The following is a 23980-nucleotide window of genomic DNA, read 5'->3' on the forward strand; positions in this document are numbered from 1 at the left end:
ATCTGTTAATTTGATGCTATATATTTTAATAATTGAAATTTGATTGGGGGACCCACTCCCTTAAACACATGAATTTTGATTCTTTAAAATACCATGTTAGCCCTTTAATAATTGCAGAAATACTTCAAGAATTGAAATGTAGTTTGTTCAATAAGATGCGATTTATGGCTAAACAAAAACAAAAAAAGTCTGTATATTGCTAGAGATTCTCAACTCAGGCTGCACATTTGAGTCACTTGGCAATTTTTTAAAAAATACTTTTGTAGAACTTGACACCCACAGATTATAACTCATTTTGTTTGCATTGAAGTCCTGGTATCAGTATTTTTAAGATGTAGCCCACAAGCTTCTATGTGCCACCTGATTTGAAAATCACCACCATCCAGACCACCTATGAACACAATAAACTGAAAAATAAAAATCTCAAAAGGCGAAAACCAAATTGATAAGATTGCTTGCACTTGGGGGAAGTACTAGGGTTGAAGTGGTGGTAGGAGGACTTTATGACGTTTAAATGTTCAAGGTGAAACTATACTCATGATATTTATACGAAGTGTATTTAAGTTAAAAATAGAAAATTTTAAAGAGAAATGAAAGAGTATATTAGCTTGGTTTGTAAAGGTACGCTAACAAGGCATGTAAGGTTTTGTGGTGTTTTTTTTTCCTTTTTGGGACAAAACTGTTTGAGCAACTGTTTCATTGCATCGTTTCTCCTAAATGGCAATTTAATAGTAAGGCAAATAAGGCAAATAATAAAATAGGAGGCAAATAATAAAATAGGAGGCAAATAAGATGATGCCGGCAAAAGTGATTAGGTCATATTTCGCTGGCTTTGCAGTTCTCTCTCACATCCAACTAATTGGAATAAGGGTAGAAAATTTACCTTTTGCTGATGCAACAAAATAGGGTCAAGCCTTTGATTTGGGCCATTTAAAATTTGTGGCCTAATGGTCGGTCATCTCACCAGTTCAGTTTGGCAATGAAATCTGAATGTGAAGAAAGACAAAATAAGGTTTTTAGTCTTACTAGAGCCTGTCTTTAACACTGAGAGACACAGCTTAGTTTTGCTTACAAAGAGCAGATTTTTAATAAAACAGTGAAATAACCCTATCATCAATTTAAAACAATAACAAATTAAATTGTATCAGAAAAGCAGCAAGTTCTTATTGGACGTAATTCATTGGTAGCTACCTGACAGTGCATAGAGTATGTTGGGGTGTGATTCTTCTTCTGATGCTTACCGTTTTTATTGGTTTGGCAAACTAACCTCCTACTTTTAGATTCCTCATCTGAAACACGAAAAAAATATAGTGTCTATGTGATTGTTATCGTGAGGATTGTGTGAGAGAGTACGTGTATTCATTATTTTGTAAATATAACAATATGTGCAGGAAAGAGTATGAGCTTTGGAGTCTAACAACCAGAATCTGAGCCGACTTCTTCATTTGTCTGGTGTAGTATCATGATCAATAATTTTTCTGAAATTCCAATTTTTAATCTTAAAAACAATTATAAAATAGTTTTGATTATTAGTTTAAATAAACTATGGACTATATTATTTACTCAATATACTTTTATTTCTTTCTGCTCTTGTCAGCTCCAAATATATCATCAAGACTAAGAAAATGCTTACTTGCTTTTCTTTTCTACTTTTCTCCTCTTTTCTTAATGAAGTCTGACCTCTGCTATCTTGATTTTCCCTAAAGGCGTACAGTTAACACCACCTACTTGGATATTCAAAACTTTGTGTGTCTCAAAATGTTTACCATTATTTATTAATATGGTTACAAAGAGGTACAATATTGTATATCAAATTACAAATAGGTACAATATTGTATATCAGTACAATATTGCAAACAATATTGTATATCAATTTTTAAGTACAGTTTTAGAGTATTGCATTTTATTTTCCATTTTTATTCTAATTTTTGTATTTTATTTCTTGGAAAAAAAAACATGGCCATGATCAAAAGAAAATAAAGTGCCATTTTAGGTCATATTCATTACGTTTTTACTAGCATTTTGACCCTCCGAGGGCTCAATGGACTTACACTAAAATATTGTTATCCCTTTTCACATCATATTCAGAAGTTAGTGATATATACCAAAATATCCTTATTTCTCCATACAACTTTTCACAGTTTTTGCAATGGAAAACTCTTCTGGACATCATCCAGCCATTATAAGGAACTTCAGTCCTATTAACCTTAAGATATATTGAATAGATAATGAAATTATTACCGAAAAGAATGAAATAAAAACCACCCAACTGAAATGCTCTATTTACAAAAAAAAAAAATATATATATATATATATATATATATATGATTCCAAGTAAAAACAGATTTTTATCCTTGTCACAAAAACACTGCCACAGGAAGACCAACAACAACTTGGTGCGATGACAACTTCTGTGGAAGATGGTGACATGACTCTTGAACTGGCTGAGGTGATAAAACGACTGTGGAGAGATCCAGGAATTCAAGCCTGCTTTCAGAGGTCATCTGAATATCAGCTCAACGACTCAGCAGCTTAGTAAGTAAATGAGTTTTGATAGGAATTATAGTTGAAACATTTAAAATTAAAAAAAAAATATATAACTCTGCACATCTCTCTTCCCTCCTCCCCCGCTCGCCCAATTTGCCCACCTTCAGGTGATTCGATTTGCAGGTCTTACATAGATTGGTCTCATATCAAGTGAGTTAACTATCCCTCCTAGCAAGTTTGGTGAGGAGGCAGTCAATTATCTCCTCAGTCATCAGTAAATAGGTTGAACAGGTTAGACCAAGGACAGATCCCTGTGTTCCTCCACTTGGCACCCTCATTGACATCAATCTTTTAATATAATCACTCTTTGGGCTGGACTGCTTAGTCATGTATGTGTCTAACTATATTATTATATAAACCAAATATTCCTATAGTAAGATTTTTTTCAGATCCTTTGTGCAGCATTTCCCAAATCCATCGTTTTAGGAGACGCATTGCTTATTTACACAACTAGATCATAATGTAACAAAATATAAGTAATAGTTTAAAGAATGATTCTAGCAATTGAAAGCATTTCTTCAAGCACTGAGTGAAATCCTGGAGCTAGCCCTCCAAGCCAAATCAGCAATTCTCTATTTCTTTACTCAAAGGATCATTTTGTAATCTTATTTCCACAGAACTCAATTATTTTATAGTATTTCTTTTCCCCTCATTTCCCATTGATAGTGGGACCACCAGTTTCTCAGCCCATAGTTCTTCACCTCTAGAGCATATCAAAACCAATTATTAATCTCTTTGGTCATCCCACCAGTATTTTGAACCATGTGACCTGCATATGAATCACACATGATTTCTGTAATTCCCCGTAAAACATGGGAATGTTCATATTCAGGCCTCACCAGTCTTTGTGATAAATTATCATTGTAATTCCCCTTTTCACAAATATTTGATAACACACCTTTGGTTTTAGAGGAATGCTTTTGAATTTCTATAATTAGAAATTTAAAAACATGCAACACTAAAAGGAAGTAACTTTTATAGCTATGTGAGATATGGTGACATAAAATTAGGGGAAAATAATTATAACTCTACTACCCTTTATTTGATTGTAATCACAAATGAGGAAAGTAAATGGCTTTACATTTTATTATACTAAAATAAAAAGTAATTGAAAAGAAATAAAAACAGATCAAAATGATATACATGAGATAAAAAAATTGTAACCAGGAGAGCATTTTAAATAAGCAAATTTGAAACTATTTACCTGAGAGGATCAATATATTGTAAATATATTCTTCTGATTAAAAAGAGTTAATCATTTTGCCCCTCACCCAACATCAACATACTGGTGACATACACACTGAGGTTTGCAGTTATTCATCTCATATCTATTCATGTTACTGAACTCATCTTCTAAAGGAATTGTATTGATGACACATGCTTTGGGGGAACATTTTGTGAAGATTTTTATTAAAATATATCTGACATACAATATTATATTAGTTTCATGTGTAACAGTAGTTATTCAACATTGATATACCTAAAGAAATGATCACCATGATAAGTCCAGCAACCATCTGACATCGTACCATGCTATCGCAATATTATTGACTATATTCCCTATGCTGTACATTACATCCCATGGCTTAATTGTTTTATACTGGAAATTTGGGCCCTTTATTCCCCTTCACCTTCTTTTTCCTTTATTTTTCTTAATTACAGTTGACATTCCATATTATTTTATATTAATTTCAGGTGTACAGCATAGTGGGTAAATTTTATATAATTTAAGAAGTGATTCCTCTGATTAGTCTACTACCCACCCGGTATTAAACATAATTATTACAATATTACTGACTACATACCTTATGCGATTCCCTACATCCCCATGACTACTTTGTAAAAACCAACTTATACTTCTTAATCCCTTGCCCCTTTTCACCCATTTCCAAACCCCTCCCATCTGGCAACCATCAAAATATTCTCTGTATCTATGAGTTTCTTTCTGTTTTGTTTGTTCATTTATTTTGTGCTTTAGATTCCACATATAAGTGAAATCACATCGCGTCTGTCTTTCACTGTCTGTCATACTTCACTCAGAACAATACCCTGCAGGTCCATCCATGCCGTCCCAAATGGTGAGAACCCATTCCTTTCCATAGCTGAGCAATATCCATTGAATATATGTACCACCTACTCCTTACTATTCATCCATCAATGGACAGCCATGCTGCATCCACATCTGGGCTATTGAAACAATGCTGTAATTAACATATGGTTGCATTCATCCCCTCAAAGTAGCATTTTGGGCTTCTTCGGATGATTACCCAGAAGTGGGATTAGTGGGTACTCCTTTGTTTTGTCTCTTGTTATAGCATTTGTTTTAAAGTCTATTTGGTCTCGTATAAATATTGCCATCTCCAGCTTTTTTTCCTTTAAATATCTTTTTCCATCCCTTTACTTTCAGTCTGTATGTGCCTTTCGATCTGAAGTGAGTCTACTATAGGCAGCATATGTAAGGGTCTTGTTTTCTTATCCAATCAGCCACCCTATCTTTTGATTGGAGTGTTTAATCCATTTACATTAAAAGTAATTGTTGATAGATATGTAGTTATTGCCATTTTATTATTCTTATTTATTTATTTATTTATTTATTTATTTATTATTTTGTCTTTAAAAAGTCCCTCTAACGTTTCTTGTCATACTGGTTTGGTGGTGAGGAACTCCTTTAGATTTTTCTTGTGTGGGAAGCTCTATCTGTCCTTCAATTCTAAATGATAGCTTTGCTGTGTAGAATAATCTTGGTTGTAGGTCCTTACTTCTCATCATGTTGAGTATTTCCTGCCAACCCTTTCTGGCCTGGAAAGTTACTGTTGAGAAGTCAGCTGACAATCTCATAGGAGCTCCATTGTAGGTAAATAACTGCCTTTCTCTTGCTGTTTTTAAGATTCTTATTTGTCTTTAACCTTTGTATTTTAATTATGATATGTCTTGGTGTGGGCCTCTTTTGGTTCATCTTTTTTGGGACTCTCTGTGCTTCCTCAGCTTGTATTCCTATTTCCTTCACCAAGCTAAGGAAGCTTTCTGTCATTATTTCTTCAAATAGGTTTTCAATTCCTATTGGCTGTTTTCTGATGCCTTATATTCTAAATCGTTGATTTAATCCTCTGCTTCAGAAGTAGAAAATTTAATCTACAGTTGATTCCCTCTAATATATTTTTTATTTCAGTTACTGTACTCTTTATTTTTGACAATTTTTAAGTTTTCTATCTCCATTTTTATGTTTCCTATCTCTTTGTTGAAGTTCTCCCTGAGTTCTCTGAGCATCCTTATAACCAGTGTTTTGAACTCTGTGTCTTGTAGATTTCTTGTCCATTTTGTCTAGTTCTTTTTCTGGAGCTTTGTTCTGTTCTTTTCTTTTGAACATGTTTCTCTGTCTCCCCGTTTTCACTGATTTCTTGTGTTTGTTTCTATGTATTATGTAGGGCTGCTATGTCTCTTGGTCTTAGTATACTGGTCTTATGTATAGGTGTCCTGTGGGGCCCAGTGGTGCAGTCTTCCTGGTCACCTGAGCTGGATGTGCCAAGTGTGTCACTTGTGTAGGTTGTGTGTGTTCTCCTGTTGTAGTTAAGCCTGTGTTACTGTTTCCATGTCAATCGGAGGGATTGACCTTTGGGCTGACTTGTTGTGAGGACTGGCTTTCTAGTACCTACCTAGTCTGCCTTCTTGGTGTATCATCCTTGGAGGTGGCCAGATGATGCTCCAGCTTGGTCCATAGCTGGCCACTGGTTCTGCCAGTTCTGGGGTCTCCTAGGAGTGGCCCCACCACAGGCCAAGTTCAGCCACACACAGCTTTTGCCCTAAACAGAGCCACCTGGCCTAAGCCACAAGGCAATGCACAGATGGTCACCACCCATGCTAAACCTGGAGGTGCCTTGTGAAGCCAAACTGCAAAGCGAAGATGGCTGTCACTAGTGCTGGGGTTGGAGTTGCTCAGGAAACAGTACGGAGACACACCAAAGTCAGATGCTGCTTGTTTGGATTTTGTGAATCTTTGAGAGATTTTAGGACAGTCCACAGCATGAGCCAAGACAGGACATTTATATGGAAAATCCACTTCTAGTGGATTGGGTATGTCCACAATTAAGTGGAGAGAATCACCATGGTTGGGTGAAGTGTTAGCCAGGTTGATGGAAACTTAGATATGGTGGCCACCTGTGTCTCCCATCAGGATGGGGGATGGCTCAGTAAAGTAACAATGGCTTCTGCCAGCACTTCTGTCTGGGAGAAAGTTTCCCCTTCAGACCTCGTCCTCAAGCCATACCACTGAGTTCCTGCCCATATGTCCTTGGCAACTTTTGAGTTGTTGCCCCAGCTCTTGCACTCAGAGCAATTAAGTCTTTCAGTGAGTAAGTCTATGCATGAGCCCTTTAAGAGGAAAGCCTGGGACCTCAGCACTCCTCCATTTCACTCAGCCACAGTCTCCACTGGTTTTCACAGACATAAATTATGGGGATTTCTCTCCCTGGCACTGGAATGCTTGGCTGGGGAGCCTGGTATGTGGCTGGGACCCATCGCTTCTTGGGGGGGAGAGAGGGGAGAAGCTCAGCAGCTGAGATATTCCTCCTGATTTTTAATGGTCACAGATTGGTGTGGGGCCAGCTCATTCCACATCTCTACTGCTCCTACCACTCTCGAGGTGGTTTCTTCTCTATGTCCATAATTGTTGGACTTCGGTTTACCCAGACTTCAGATGAATCTCAATGATGGTTGTTCTGTAGTTTAGTTTTAATTGTGATGTGATCATCAGAGGAGACAAGCACAGCCTTTACCTATTTTGCCATCTTGATCAGAACTCTCTCATGTTCATTTTAAATTCCATAACCTGATGGGCACATTGTCATGGGAGATAAGTCCTGCTCTTGTCTATCTGATGAAGTAGAGAATGGATATCACACTGTGATTATATAAAGTTGAATAACTGTACTGTTTTTATAAGTGTTCCAGTGCCTAGTCACATTTTAATACTGAGAGGGTTCTATGTATATGGAAAACATTGTTTTTCTATATGAATCATTGATAATGCCAGTCACATTTAATAAGAAACCAAAATATGCAATATCCTCATAAAATATTGCTTTGTTCTGGGGAGGGAGGAAGACAAGGTTAGATGAATTAGATGGATAGATGGATAGATAGACAGACAGATAGATAGATAGATAGATAGATAGATAGATAGATAGATAGATAGATAGATAGATAGATGATAGATAGATACAATGAGCTTTGGATACACATTATTAATTAAAGGTGATTTTCCCTTGAAATACTATAAGAAAATACTTACAATTACATTATCATTATGTTTATCAAATTCTTTGCTGTTTGATAGCCAAAGATATTTACATATTGTATAGTCAAAATGGACATTTTATTGTATTTTCTAGACTTTCTAATAATTAGTTTTAGCTTTTTTTCTTTGTTTTGACACATATGTATTTTACACTGGGAGTATTTATCACGTCATAGATTCATATTAACCACAATCTCAACTGGTTTTCACAGCCAGAAGTTATGGGGAATTCTCTCTCCCACACTGGAAAGAATTTACCTGTTCTTCAAGAAAAGCATATGTACCCAATATTTATTTGCACCCATCTTGTGAGTGTTGCCCATATTTTAATGGTTTTGAATTACCCAAATTGATTTGCAAGATAGTAGAATAACAATAGGAAAGTTGATTTCCCACCTCTTCCACCACATGTCTAAGAAATTTTTCATAGAAAATTAAAATTACTAAATGTTAACTTTTTTTCTCTCTTATGGGTCCTTAAACAGAATATTAAGTAAAAGCTTGCTAAGAATAATAGTTGAATAGCTATTGTTTTCTTCCAGAAATTAACAGCAGATTTTTCTGAAATACTAGATGATATTCAAATTTTAAAACTAGTAAATATATTATCAGATCAGTACCATATTGATGTCTATTTCATATGCATTATATAATGCAGTGGTCTCTTTTGCTTTCTTTTCCTTCCTTTCTCTCTCTTTTTCCTTTCTCTTTTCTTTTCTTTTTTCTTCCCCTTCTCTTTCTTCCTTTCTTCTTTCCTTTCTTCTTTCCTTCCATCCTTCCTTCCTTCCTTCTTTCCTTCCTTTTTTTTTCTTTCTTTTTTTCTTTTACTGTTTGATGAAAATGAAATATTTGTAATTCTCTCAAATGTAAAGACTTCAAGGTGAGTCCTAATCAGAGTAAGAAAATTTTGTCATAAAAATTTTACCAGTCTGTTACTACCTCTATTTAACAGTGTTTGTGGACAACATAACACCCCACCCCACCCCATCACTACTAACAAACTGAAAGAAAAGCATCTGGCAAACAAGGGAAATATCTTAATTAATACTTCATGGTTTACTGATTCAGGCTGTCTAGGGTGCTAGTATTTAAATTCCATATGCTTTAAGATTTAACATAGACTTAACCAGGAAAAACACTATTTTAAATGATTAGAAAAAGAGTTAGTTTTTTTAAGTGATTTGAATTATATGTATTTAAGGCCTCTGGTTTTGTTTAAGTTTTAGACCACAGGCTTCAGCATACAAATTCTGTATTTGTTTATTAAAACAAGTATTTGTATGCAAATTTGTTACTCTGCTAAAGCTTCTCTTTGGCTTGAAATCATCTATACATGCAAATAAAAGTACATTAAAATGTGTCTTTACCAACGCTCATTTAACTCATTACAATGAATTTAATCTCTATCACGGCAGGTGTGTTTTTGTTTTCTTTTCTTTTTGTTTTGTTTTTGTTCCGGCATGACCAGCAGTATACCTACCACGCATGCAAACATAGTTAATACAGAATTCACATAGGAACTTGATTCACAAAATAGAAAATAGATAAACTAAAATAAAAATTTTTAAAAGGAACATTCCATATCATAATAAAAAAAGAAAATAGATAAGCTAGAAAAGTTTTCGGATACTTTTTTATGATATATTTATATCTCCATTTGTCTCCGTTTTTTAAAAAAAAAACCTTAATCTGTATTAGAATAATAAATGGTGATAAATTTTTACATTATACACACTTGGGTTTCTAAAGTGTGACTGTCTATTTGTCCATGGCCAAATCCCTCTGTGGCACTTGGCTATCCTTAGTTTATTTCAACGCAAAAGCAGAAACATCTTCCAAAAATAAATTCTATATATTGTTGTTGAATTTATTTTTTTAATGATAAATTAGTTTTTTGTTTTTTTTTAAAGCATTGTGCTAGGTGCTAAGATATAACAGCTCTACAAATTAGTCCCTGAAAAATTCAATTTTGAATAATAACTAACATTCAGTTTGATTCTACCTCTCAAATTCTGTCTGGATGGATGGATGCCCATCACGATCTTTCTATTGGAGGTTCTGCATAAACTTGTTAAATATTATGGTCAAGTTTGTCATGAAAACCTTACCAGGCTATTGCTATCTCTATTTCACAGAAATAGCCAAGTTGCTAAGCTACTAAAGCCTTTGCATTAAAAGTTTAGAACAGTGGTTTTCAACTGTTTTTAAGTCAATAAAACACATTGTTTTAGTTAAGACATTATCTGGTTTCAAGGATGAAACTAAGAGCAGATTCTTTTATCTAATCTAACAGACTCTTATAGCGCACACAGCTTAATCGCTTATTGCTGGCTCTCACCACTCCTAGATCCTGTGGGCAGAAAGAGTACAGTATTTAGCCTGATAACAGTAGCGTTTTTAAATATGGTTGTAGGGATAGAGTGGGTCACAGATGCACTGATGGAAGAGAAGAAAAGGTAGGAATGGCTACAGTGTATAGGTTCAGGTTTCTGCCCCCAGGAGTGCTGGCTCAGGGGTGGGTCAGCAATTGTATGAGTTAGTTCAAGTGTGAATCAGCAAGAAAGTCAAAAGGGTCTCCTTTTGTGGAGCTAACTGGATATAATCATGGCAGTTACTAAAAATTGTTCAGAGTCCTAGCCTAGACAACCAGTGGAGAAACAACACAACAACCTTCAAATTATAATGTGAAGGGGTGGCCCGTTATATCAGTTAGTTAGAGCACGATGTTCGTAACACCAGGTTTGCCTATTGCCACATGGGCCGTTGTGAGCTGCACCCTCCACAACTAGATTGAAACAACCACTTGACTTGGAGCTGATGGGTCCTGAAAAAAACACACTTAAATAAATAACAGTTAAAAAAATAGATTTAAAGGAAATTTAAAAAAAAAAATATATAATGTTAAAACCAATCACTTTTAAAATCCAAAGTGCCTAAATACAAACTACAATATTTTGACACTATTCCAGGGACCACCATTAAAAGATAGCTTTTGGGGGGATGATGAAAGTTCTATAAAGAGAACTTTTCTCTCAAACATCTGTTTACCATGTTTCCCGGAAAAAAAAAACCTACCCCAAAAATAAGTCCCAGTTAAGATCGTCAGCTAGACGAACACATTTAGTACATTATGATGATGTTCCAGAAGAAGACATGACTGTATTTGAATAAATGTAGATTGTTGTACAGGAAAAAAAAGACATTTCCTGAAAATACACCCTAATGTGTTGTTTGAAGCAAAAATTAATATAAGACCCTGTCTTATTTTCAGGGAAATATGGTATACACCAACAAATTTATCACACATGCTTCATACAATACAAGCTAAGGCAGCATTTATCTGCCTACCTTTAAAAGAGGCCCCTACCCAGAGACAGCTGTGTACCACACTCTGCACTCGGCAACAACCCAGTCACCAGGCTCTTGTAATTCTGATTAGCCGAGTTAGAAAATCACCTGCCTAGAGTTTAATAATTCTAATGGACCTTAAACAAAAAATTCATTTTCACTGAATCTTGGTATCTTCAAATGAAAAGTTAAAAGTATATGTGCTTTTTTTTTCTTTTGTTTTCATTAGCTACCTTAATGATTTGGATAGAATAACAGCTCCTGGATATGTTCCCAATGAGCAAGATGTTCTACATTCTCGAGTGAAAACAACTGGAATCATTGAAACTCAATTCTCCTTTAAAGACTTGCATTTCAGGTATGATCAAATATCTTTTCTAACTAGATATCAACAGAAATATGCATCAGGTTCCATATTTCTTCACAGAGAAAAGCGCTAACCCATGTTCAAGTGCAGTGAGTCCTTGGGCATGTTCACTAGGCCCAGTTTACTTTGTACCACTGTCCTTTATTGCTCTCCTGTAGCCTTGCACATAAACTTTCATCCTGAGTCTTGTCTTTCCCTCCAAGAAAAACACCTCTGTCTTGAGCAGTTGGGAACTCAATTTTATTTTCCTCATACTTGAAACTGATACCCTACTTTGGGGGAAAAAAAAGAAACATATTTAAGTAACATTTAAGCAACAGGTGTCAGAGATCCTATTTCCTTTGCCTTCCTACTCTTCCATTTGCTTGAAATATTCTTATTACTTTGTTTCCTTAACTTAAAAATGCAAATAATAGAGAATTATTTGAATGTGATGCTATTTACTAGAACAGCAAGACCTATTTTATAAGAATTGTTTGGGTATGTAAATGAGTCAACTATTTTCATTGTCCTTGCATTATCAAGATCTTCCTAGAAATTTTATTGTAAAATTACTCAATTACTATTCCCAGAAATAGAAATCCATACTATAGTGTTAGAAAACGTCCCTTAACACTTAAGCATCTCTCTCCATGAGTTGTGGATGAAATAGAGTATTAAACATTAAAACCAGGCTCTACATACAGCCTTTAGTAAAGAAAAAAGTCAATAAAATATAGTCATTCATATATGCAATAATGTGAATACTTTTAAAAAGTAGAAAACCTAGAAAAAAGTGACAAATCATTTGCATCAGTTTGTGAGGAAAACTTTATTTCAGCAGGACAAAAGCGTTAACATATTTTAAGTATTAGAATGGGTGATAAATAATACCTAATTAGACTAGTTATTACATAGATGGCCAAGATATTTTCAAGGTAATATGGAAAAAAGTTCTTCAAAATTTATCCATAAATTTCAGGCCACAAATAGTTATTTTTTGTCAAAAATGACACAACAATCAAACCAGTATAACGGGACTGCAAAGACTGGGATCGAAGTTTCTTTAGCCCTGTCGTCACTGTGGTGCTGGTCCTCTTTGGCAACAACTTTCTCCAGAACCTGATCTTTGATTCAGTTTCTGGGATTTCCTTTGAGACCCCACGTCCAACTGATTCTTCCCTCTGCTCCTCCTAAGCCTATCAAAGCATTTTCGACACACTCCGTTTTCATTCTTATTCTCCTTCTCCTCTCCAAATTTCTCTCTGAAACACAGACTCGAAGCCAGGTGTAGGCCTTGAGTCTAGTCCTACCGAGTTTCCAACCCCGGCCTCTCCATTTGTTAGTAGCAGTTGTTGAGGAACAAAGTTACCTATTCTCTACTTGTCTAATGAGTTTGCTGTAAAGATTAGATGACTAACGTAAAGTTCTAGCAGAAAGTTATAACCTGATGTTAGCTTCTCTTGCATACGTTAATGAAGTTTCTGGATCATAGACTGTCTGGATCATAAACCAGTTTTAAAAATTAATGTCACATGTTGAACACCTAGAAGTTCACAGCCCCGGTCATTCTCTATAACACGAACCAATTTAGTATCTTCTCAGAAATAGTCACTATCATAAATTATCTTCTTTTATTTATCTCTTTCCTGAACATTCCAAGCCTTAGAGCCTTTGCACTTGCTGTTTTATTTGACTAAAATGCTCTGACCTTGGATCTCTGCAAGGACTGGCTCCTGCTTATCATTAAGTCTTCAAATCAAATGCCATCTCCTCAGTGAGCCTTGACCATCCTATCTATTAATCATCCTTGCTTATCCCTGTTGCTACCACACCGCAGTATGCTGGTAAACAGACAGACTCTCAGGGGCAGGGGGAAGAGGAAAGACTGATTTGTGGCCCTTGATGATTTCTTTGGTATAAACACCATGGCAGTGGCCAATTTTAACCTACCAACATGAAGTTGCTAAATGCAGAGTTGGGGAGAAATGCAAACAAACAGCTCTTACTAGCCATGCCAGTGTGAGCCGGTACCGTGACACCATAGATATATCACACTATTTTTTTTATCTTTTTAAAAACTTCCTAATATATGAAATTGCCTTGTTTCTTTATCAGTTTGCTCTTTTTATTTCTGTTTCTGCCTCAGATGCTCTGAGCTCCAGAGGGCCAGGGGTCATATCTGTTTATCGCTCCAGCTTCTGTAATTATCACCATGGCTAGCACAGAGTGGGCATACAGTCGATTCTTGCTGGATGAAGAAATGCACTATGCCAAACACTCTATGTATATTATCTTTACACCCTCACTGTAACATGATGAATGGGACATTGCTATGAGTTTGTAGGGTAAAGAATCAAGAAATGGAAGTAAAACAAGGTGAAAGATTTCCCCAAGATAATACATAGAAGTGCTACAAATGTGAATAGAATGCGCAGATTTCTAACTTCTTACACTGCATATCACTGATGGGCTATGGGTAAATTGGGGCTGGAATCCATTCTTTTTTTTTTATAAAGTAGGTGCTTCTTCCAATATTGTTGATCATTCATAATACCCTTCAGAGAGAAGAAGGAAGGGGGAATTAAATGAAATGCCAACTTGTTGAAGAGATATCTTTGAGTTGGAAGGGTTCTGTGGGACTTCACAAGTCTATGCTTCTAAAACCGGGATAGATGATGATTGCCAATGAACACACAAAAACCTCAGAAATCATGTTCACTTCCTGGAACTTCTATTTCATCCACTACTAAATAACATAAATATTCACAAATTTTGAAAACAAATATTCTGAGCAGAATACATTTGCTTTTTTTTTTTTTTTTTTTAAATAAAAGCATTGTTTTGAAGGTACATTTCTCAGAATAGACCACTTCAGATTACACCCCTAGACCTCCACTGGTGCAAGACTATTTTACTGTTCTGTAGTTCTGTGGTTAATTTTGTGAAGCATTGTCTTAAGTCATCTAGGTAACTGTTCTCCTATTTTGCTTTCATATATTGCTGGCCGTTATGGAGGAATGAGAAAGGTTTTGCTAATTCTCTATTACAGTATCAATGCCAAAATGTATGGTATTTGTGAAATGGATTGTGAAGCCCAAAATAAGTTAGCACTTATTTTGACATAATATTTTTAATACTACACGACTACTACCTCTTTGCCATTCAGTAGAACAGGTGTTGAGCTCTTTTGTTTCCTTTATAGCAGGGGTGTCCAAACTCTTTTCAATGGTTTTTACCAAGGGCCATATGCGGTAAAATGCACAAACAGCCGGGCCACTCACTCGAGGTGAAGTACGTATTGCCTCACCTGGTTTATTTAAGTAAACTAAATATATTTTTGGAATTTGCTGCGGGCCAATTAAAAATGGATTGTGGGCCGCAGTTGGCCCACGGGCCGCAGTTTGGACACTCCTGCTTTATAGGTTTTGCTTTCTTTCTTACTCAAGAGGGTGTGTTATTAAAGCCATCTTCTATGAGAATGCATGGAATTTCTCTAAAAAAGTATTTGAACAGTAAAATTTTGAACATATTTAAATTTTACTATAAAATATAAAAACCACAATTATATTTTTTATGGAACTCTTTAAATCATTTAAATATGTTTTTAAGTTTAGTCATTGCAATTGAGATATATTAATCCCTTAATAAACCTTACAGTTAAATCACCTTTTGGGGGGAAGTACTGAATAAAATTATCTAAAAGCATGCAGGTTTTTGTAGTTTAAAATTTTGTAGTATTTCTACATAGAAAGTATAAAAATAATGTACCTTTCAACTTAATTTTAGTAAGTGGCTAGGTATTCACATATATTCACAAAATATATTGCATTAGCATTGATTTGTATTCACATAGCATAAATCATCTTATGACTATTTAAAATTAGACTTAATTTACATATTAAATTAGAGAACTCCAGAATTTTAAACAGAAACTTCAAAGTGAAAAATTATTTCTGCCAAAGTACTGTATCACCTTCATGTATCATCTAATTTAATGGAAATTACCTTAGAATTCTTATCAAACCAGAACTCCAATTGTCAAACTGATGAAATAAATTATCATTACAGATATTAAAGTCTATATAAATGGAAAATACAATGCAAATTTGAGCCCGTTTTTGCTATAAAATAGTTCCTCAGAACAAAGAATTTATAGATATACAAGGATTTATTAAACAACTATAGAGAAGTCACTTTCTCCCTAAGTGCTCCATGATTATGAAACAGAAATTGAAAGAATACAAAACTAGAAGGGAGCCAAGGAAAAGAGGTCAGCAAATATTACAACATAGAGCTGTATATTTTGTAAATTTAACATAGCTATTTTCAACAACATTCAAGTGGATCCAATATGAAATAAATTATAACTTTACTGAATTTGAAGTTGAATCATCTAGTGTGTTCATGTCTGTGGGGTAGGAGTTATCTTAGCTCAGGAACGAATGAGTCTGGTGTCTACACAGCAGCTATACTCAACTTAGCTTTGTTATTCTTTATGAGGTGTCTTAGAGCAATAACTCATGTATACTATTTGTTTCAGGTATGCTCGTGGTTAATATTACCCAAATAATAATCTATATAACATACGGTGTAATTTATCCTAGTGATGTAATTTATTTTAATGACTTAATTAGTTAAATTATTCAATAATTAAATAATTATCTAGTGGGCATTTAATGTTCCAAACACACACACACTTAGTAGAAAGTATACAATGGTATGAACACTGAACAATTATGGAAGTTTAGAGACCCTGGCTACTTTACATTTCGATTTTGTTGTTTTAACCACAAACAATTAAGAAACTTAGAATGATCTCCGTGCATATATGATGTGTCTGCAAGTATCTACCCTGATTTTTAGAACTGGGCACAAGAGAAAGACTCCATTAGGTCATTTTGCTATGGCCGGGTAGTGATGACACAGATCCGCCTATTGGCCCTGTCATATGTAGCCATCTTAAGAAGTTATACCAATTGAGATATAACCAAATATCTGGAATAAATCCACTCCACAAAATAGTTTAAAATAAATTTCTACTCAGATTAGATCTTATTATTCTGTGGTCAAATAAATGAAGATGTCAGAAAGTATGATTTTTCTAAGAGAGTCACGTGCCTACGGGATGAGCAAAAACATCTAACAGATAAATTAGCTGCAATAGCATTATTGATTTTTAGCTATCCTAAATTATGTAATGATTTTGCAAGCACTATAAAGGGCAGATTATTTAATAATAATCTATTCTGATATGAAGTATGAATAATATTGTGTGGTAAATATTTAGCCAATTGTTTATCTTAAACCCATAAAACTCAGCAGCTTTCCCAACTGTTTAAAATAGACTATAAACTCAACTGTTTAGTCAACTGTTTAATATAAAGCCATAAAACTCTGATGCCTTGCCCGATATTAATGCTATGTGCAACTTAACAAATCAGTATTCAGCTGTCACTTAAAAGCATGGGTGGTCAATTTTTAGCTGCATCATACATTTCAGGCACTTTTTTTTTCAATTTAAGAATCCTAACTTTAATATCAGACTTAATAAGGAAATATGTATTACAAAACAACAACAACCCCTTACGTACAAATTAGGATGCAAGTTCCATTCAATATCATTTAGGTGCTCTAGTTACCTTAATAATTAAGGGAATTAAGAATATTCAAACTGTATAACATGTCCATTCATTAATTGTACATATAGATTTGACCAAACCAAATGTTCATCAACAAGCATATGTGTTTTTCACAGAATGGTCATGATGGAATACACACACACACACACACACACTCACACACACAAAATACTTCTTCAGTGAAATATACTGGTAAGGAAATGCTCTATTTAGGGAATCTCCAAAAAGTTTCAATAAGATATAATGCTTTACACCTCTAAAATAAGCCCAAAATTAAAATTTAGAGGAAATGCTGACTTGAGAAGAGATGTGTGAAAAATAAATTACTACAGCAGCAGGGAAAATAATGTAACTTTTCTTAGGACTAACATAATATCCAGGAGAATCAATATAAAAGCAAAACTCCAGCCATTGGTATGATTTGCTAGTGAGCATTTCAGTTCAATAATGTTTTTATTACTAGGGACTCCCTGTAAAAATTATTTTAAAAGTTAAAAAACTTTCAACATGAGGCAAATAAGATTATCTTCTCTAAAGTGAAATATTTAGTTAACATGCAGGGAATCTGAGCAATTATCAAAAGTCACCTGAAGAATATACTCAGATTTGCAAGATTTGAATATAATCTTATTGAAAATATAAATGTGATTATAGGAAGAACATATCCGTCAGAATGGATGGCTAAAAAAAACATAGAAATAGAAGCTCCAAACAAATGCTAACTCGACTAACCCAAGCCCTGTTTAGTTGAGAAAACTTAATCAAGGTATCCTGGAATTTGATTCCTACTGCACTGTCATCCCAGCTGTGGAATTTGAACATTGGGCTTTCTCAGTACAAATATTCCATTCATCCCATGACCTTTGTTCTGATTCCATGATTAGTTAGCTCTCCGTTATAGGATGCCCACTATCGAACTATCGAAACAAACCCTGAGGAGAGGATTAGAGCTAAAAAAAAAAAAAAAAAAAAGGAATGAATTATGGAGGTTCTTATGTGTCAGAATTTAGTGCATGGAAATACAAGGGGTGGTTTTAATTTGAAAGCCCCGCAGGAGTTTAAACGTAGTGATGTGCACTCCATCCTCAACTCATCAAGTTAGTCCACAAGTTAATACATTTTTGTTCCATCACAGTATCACATTTCTTTGCCAACAAGATTCATCATATGTTTATATATGATTAAATGAAAAATATGTGCAACACCTAGACTCCAGATGGTCTACACTTTCTGTATTAAAAGAATGGAACAAAACTCCTGGAAAGGGGAGTTTTAAATTTTTGCCCAGTAACCTGTCTGACAACACATACAACTACTGTCTGACCTGAGCAAGAAGGATAGACTCCACAGTAATAATTGCAATTCATTGATGAGTGTTTGATAGCTAACTGTAGAAACTATGTATTTCCTGGGGACTGCTGGTCTAAGCAAATGGATTTAAATTTAATGAGATTCACAATAAAGCTTGACAACTTCCACAGCATAATTATCATTCCCACAGAACGTATCATGGCACCTGACACTTAGCAGCCTCAACAAATGTTAGCTGAATTAATCAGCCTTGGGCTAGCTGCTTAAAGGGCTCATCTGAAAAATAAGAATAAGAATCATACCTACCTTATAAGTTTATGGTAACATTTAAATGAGTTAATTGTTGTAGCTTATGCCTGGCAAATAGTAAACTCTTATTAGTTGTGTTATATTAAGATTAAAACATTACAATGCTGATATGGAAATTTATAGAGGAAATATAAGTCATGATCTGAACTATTTCTATTTCTCCCACATTTTATAGTTTATTTTAATAAAGGTAGTTTCAACAAAGTAATAAAGCTCTATTTTTTAAAATTAAAAAAGACTAAAATTACTTTTATGTCAAAAGTAATTTTATGTCAAAAGTAACATTGTCTAAAAATTTAAAAGTCTGAATGCATAGTTATTATCCTTTATTTCATAAGAATGTTGACTGATTTTTAAAAATTAAATTTGTTCACTAACTTTCACATAATATAGCCTTAAAGTCAAAACTCCAACCTCTACCTCCGTTTGTATTGCAAGTCTGCAACTGTAGAGGGTTTGGTTATCAGCAGCACATATAATAGTCTTTATTGACACATTTAAACTTCTAAACCACATAACTATTGAACTCTTAAATATTGTCTTGAATATTGTGATTATCTTCTCTTTTAATCTACTACTGGAGTGATTTGAATTGGTGCATTATCTATCTATCTATCTATCTATCTATCTATCTATCTATCTATCTATCTATCTATCTATCCATCCTATATACAAGTATATTTGAAGACTTTTAGTTCCGTATACCTGTTCTCTACTTGTTTGACATGTGAAATATGAAGCATAAAGAAATATAATGCACTGTACTTTCAATTAGCTTTAATAAGCCAGCCGATTGACATTTATTACTCTAAGTATAGTTATTACCTTTGAAATCTCTGTACAGCTTGAATGCTTCTAGGTAATATCTTTTGATTAAACAATTACATCAGCCCCATAATTTCATGCTTTGCCTCTTTTCCTCATCAAATCTATGTTCTGGGAGCGGCCAGCTGGCTCAGTTGGCTAGAGCGCGGTGCTCTTAATAACAAGGTTGCCGGTTCGATCCCCACATGGGCTGGTGTGAGCTGAGCCACAACTAGGTTGAAACAACTACTTGACTTGGAGTTGATGGGTCCTGGAAAAACACACTTAAAAAAAAATAAAACTATGTTCTGGACTCAGATCAAAGTGATCTAACATAAGAGCAAACAAACCAAATGAATATTGTTAATTTCCCATGAAAACTCTCTCATAGTCTCCCCTTGACTGCAATATAAAATTTAATCTTCTCTTGTAATACGAAAGCCCAGTAAATATATTTCTGGCCTAACACCAATTCTGGCCTCAGACTTCTTCTTGCCTGACACCTCAGACTTCTTGACTGCTCAAATCATTTGCTCTTGCTCTTTCCTCTGTTACCTCCACTTGGGACATTCTTCCCTAAGACATCCACTTGTCTCAATCCCTCAAACCTAATTTTCTTAGGTTTTTGCCTAACTATCATCTTCTGCAGTTTCTAGTCACTCCATTTCAAATGACAAACCACCCCCTACACTCCCTAATACCTATGTGTTAAGTCTATTCTCAAACACATACACACATACCACTACCACCACCAGATTAGAATCTTCTTGAGGTTTAATATCTAATACCTGACACAATAAATAAATATTTGATGAATAAATGAATAATTATCAGGCCATATATCTCAATATTTTTACCTTAATCTTCATGTTCTCAAAAATATACATTACTTGCTTACTTCAAACATGCCATGTTCTCTCATTTCTTGATGACTTGCATATGCACTTTACATAAAAATACCCCCCCACCCCATTGACGTGGAATGTATTCATTTATTAGCAAATATTTATTGCATGTCTATTATGCATCAGGCAGAGGGAATATACATCACTAATAAAGAAAATGTCCCTGTCCTCATGAGGCCACTATTCTATAAAACAGGTAAAAAATAAACCAGTTAACAATTGATTGTGACAATTACTGTAAAGGAAATAAAGAGAGAGATGTGAGGGAATGTAAATGAGTGATGGAGAGAGCCTTCTTTGTGGAGGAGATATTCATACTAAGACCTATTAAGTAGAGAAAAAAAGAAGTGTTACATAAGGGAAAAGGGAATCATGTCACATGGAAAGGAGACAAAAGTGCAAAAGTCCTGAGGTAGCAAAAAATCAGGTTTATATTAAAGGAACTGAAAGAACAGACTTGTGATTGGACTGTATAAAAAGAGGAAAGTGGTATGAACTAAGCTTGGAAAGGTAAGTAAGAGCCAAAACAGCTAGAGCTTTAGTGGTCATCAACCAGTTTGTGTTTGATTCTGAAGGGAAAACAGAAGCCATTGAAAAGTAGAAGTCTTTTAGTGGCACTGGTGACAAACATTGGTGGCTTACACAAGAGGAGAAGAGTTGAAAAGAAGAGGATGAGTTAGAAATTGCATTTTGGATATGTTCCATACAGAGGATAAGGGGAAGAGAGGGATTAAAAATGTAGCTCCCAACTTCCGTATTTAGCTGTTATGTCCACAATGGTACCTTTTCCCAAAACACCAAAACAGAGGAAAGTCCAAACTTTCAAACATCTCCTTTGAGTAAGTATTATGATCCCTCAGGCTGACTTATCTTCCTCTGGGCTCACATTCTCCCTTGCATATTACAATATTTATTAAATAATAATAACCTATTTATTTTTCTCTCTACAACAGAGAGCTCTTTGAAGATAGCAACTGAATCTTTCCATTTTTGTGTCAGTACGTAGAAGACAAAAAAAATTGAACAATGTCTAGTACGTAGAATACAAAAAAATAATTATTTTCTAAAAAAATTTTATTTGATTTATTTAAACTAAAATACAAAAATAAAAGTTCACCATTTCTCCCAACTCCATCCCCTACCTTTTGCAATCACCACTCTGTTCTCTGTGTCTATAAGCTTGAGTTTATTTGTTTCTTAGATTCCACATATAAGAGATATCATACAGTATTTGTCTTTCTCTGACTTATTTAACTTAGTATAATGCTCTCAATGTCCATCCATGTTGTTGCAAATGGCAAGATTTTCTTCTTTTTTTCTAGCTGAATAATATTCCTTCATAGATATATGGTTATCCATTCATCTATCAATGACCAATTAGGTTGCTTCCATATCTTTCTTGACTATTGTAAGTAATACTGCAATGAACATGGGGATACATGTATCTTCTCAAATTAGTGGGGTTTTTGCTTATATACCAAGAAATAAAAATGCAATATCACATAGTATTTCTATTTTTAATTTTTTGAGGAACCTTCATACTGTTTTCCATACTGGCTACATCAATCTACATTCCCAAAAGGGTTTCCTTTTCTCCACATCCTTGCCAACACTTGTTATTCCTCATCTTTTGACAGCAGCCTCAGGCTGATTGGTTGTGAGGACTGACCATGACTGCAGTGCAGAGCTGTTCAGCGGCTGACCCTATGGAGCAGGATTTGCTTTAGCAAGGCTCTGGTACCTGCCCAGTCTGCCCTTTCTGTGTGTCATCCTCAGGGAGGACCGGGTGATACTCCAGCTCAGTCTGACTCTGACCACGGAATGTGCCAGCACCAGGGCCCCTCCATAGGCCAGGTTCAGCCACAGCCTCTGTCCTTCTTGGGAACACCTAGCATGAGCCACAAAGCAATCTGCAGATGGCTGTTACCAGCGCTGGGCTTGTAGGTGCCTTGAGAGGCCAAGCTGCAAATTGAATCTAGCTGTCACTAGTGTCGGGTATGGGACTGCTCAGCAAGAGGTACAGGACACACTAAAGCCAGATGCTGCTTGTTTGGGTTTTGTGAAACTTTGAGAAATTTTAGGAAAGTCTGCAGCCAAAACCGGCCGTTTGTATGGAAGAGCCACTGGAAGCAGCTTGTACCAAAAAGTTGGGTGTGGCAGGGTCTGAAGGAATTCAGGACCTGGTGGATGAATGGTGTTAGCTATGTTGATGGAGACTCAAATATGGAAGCCACCTGTGTCAGCATGCTGGGAGGTAGAGGGCTCAACAAAGAAACAATGGATTCTGTCAGCACTTCTGTCTGGGAGAAAGCTGCCACTCCAGTTCAGCTAGACTCCAGGTGATTCTCAGTGATGGCTGTTCTGTAGTTTAATTTTAAAGTGGTCATGAGAGAAGGCAGGTGCAATGTTTACCTACTCTGAAATCTTGACAGGAAGTCTGCCAATTTTAAATGTGTTGTTTGTTTTTTGCTATTGAATTGTATGATTTATTTATCTTGACTCTTAACCCCTTACCAGATATATGACTTGCAATTTTTTTTCCTATTTAGTAGGTTGCTTTTTTTACTTTCTTGATAGTTTCCTTTGTTGTGCAAAAGCTTTTTCATTCAATATATTCCCACTTGCTTATTTCTGCTTTTGTTGCTTTTGCTTTTGGTTTCAGATTTAAAAAGTCATCAGCAAGACCTATGTCAAGGAGTTTTCACTTATTTTTTCTTCTAGGAGTTTTATGGTTTCAGGTCTTACACTCAAGTTTTTAATCCATCTTGGGTTAATTTTTGTGTATGGAGTAAGATTATCATTCAGTTTCATTCTTTTTCATATGAATCCAGTTTTCCCAACACCATTTAATGAAGAGACTGTCCTTTCTCCATTATATATTCTTAGCTCCTTTGTCATAAATTAATTGACCATACATGCATGGGTTTATTCTGAGCTCTGTATTCTGTTCTATTGTGTCTATGTGTCTGTTTTTATGCTGATACTATGCTGTATTAATTACTATATCTTTGTAATATAGTTTGGAATCAGGGAACATGATGCCTCAAGCTTTGTTCTTCTTTCTCAAAATTGCTTTGGCTATTGGGGGTCTTTTGTGGTTCCTTACTAATTTTAGGATTTTTTGTTGTATTTCTGTGATAATTACCATTGGAATTTTGATAGGGATTACATTGATTCTGGAAATCGCTTTGGGTAGTAAGGACATTTTAACAATATTAATTCTTTCAATTCATGATCAATTTAAATAACTAGTTGAGTGCAAGAATGAATGAATGTAGAAGGAGCTAAGAAAATAGCCGTGAATCATAGTATAAGAACTATGGTAGCTGCCAATCTTCTTGTTGGTTCTGTCAATTCAAGACTATATATAGACTTTGATCAGAATCTCCTAAGGCTAACTTTCTTACCAAAACTCTAAACTACTTTAAATTTCCCAGGTGCCCAAAGTCAGTGTGTGAATTATTTTATTCTAGTC

General features: G+C 35.0%; 1 protein-coding gene and 1 long non-coding RNA gene across 2 annotated transcripts in view; one reads left to right on the plus strand and one right to left on the minus strand.

Moving 5' to 3' along the window:
- The window catches only part of LOC117012186 (uncharacterized), a 147816-nt gene that overhangs the window by 51600 nt on the left and 72236 nt on the right, over positions 1-23980 (minus strand). The window contains exon 3 of the long non-coding RNA XR_004421144.1: positions 884-986. This is a non-coding gene — a long non-coding RNA (uncharacterized LOC117012186). The remainder of the gene's footprint in view (positions 1-883; positions 987-23980) is intronic.
- Positions 1-23980, plus strand: part of GNAT3 (G protein subunit alpha transducin 3) — a 46931-nt gene that overhangs the window by 20548 nt on the left and 2403 nt on the right. The window contains exons 4-5 of the mRNA XM_033088186.1: positions 2378-2535; positions 11418-11546. Of these exons, the coding sequence (XP_032944077.1) occupies positions 2378-2535; positions 11418-11546 (287 nt within the window). The remainder of the gene's footprint in view (positions 1-2377; positions 2536-11417; positions 11547-23980) is intronic.

This window comes from Rhinolophus ferrumequinum, chromosome 20 (assembly GCF_004115265.2).
Source record: "Rhinolophus ferrumequinum isolate MPI-CBG mRhiFer1 chromosome 20, mRhiFer1_v1.p, whole genome shotgun sequence".
NCBI lineage: Eukaryota > Metazoa > Chordata > Mammalia > Chiroptera > Rhinolophidae > Rhinolophus > Rhinolophus ferrumequinum.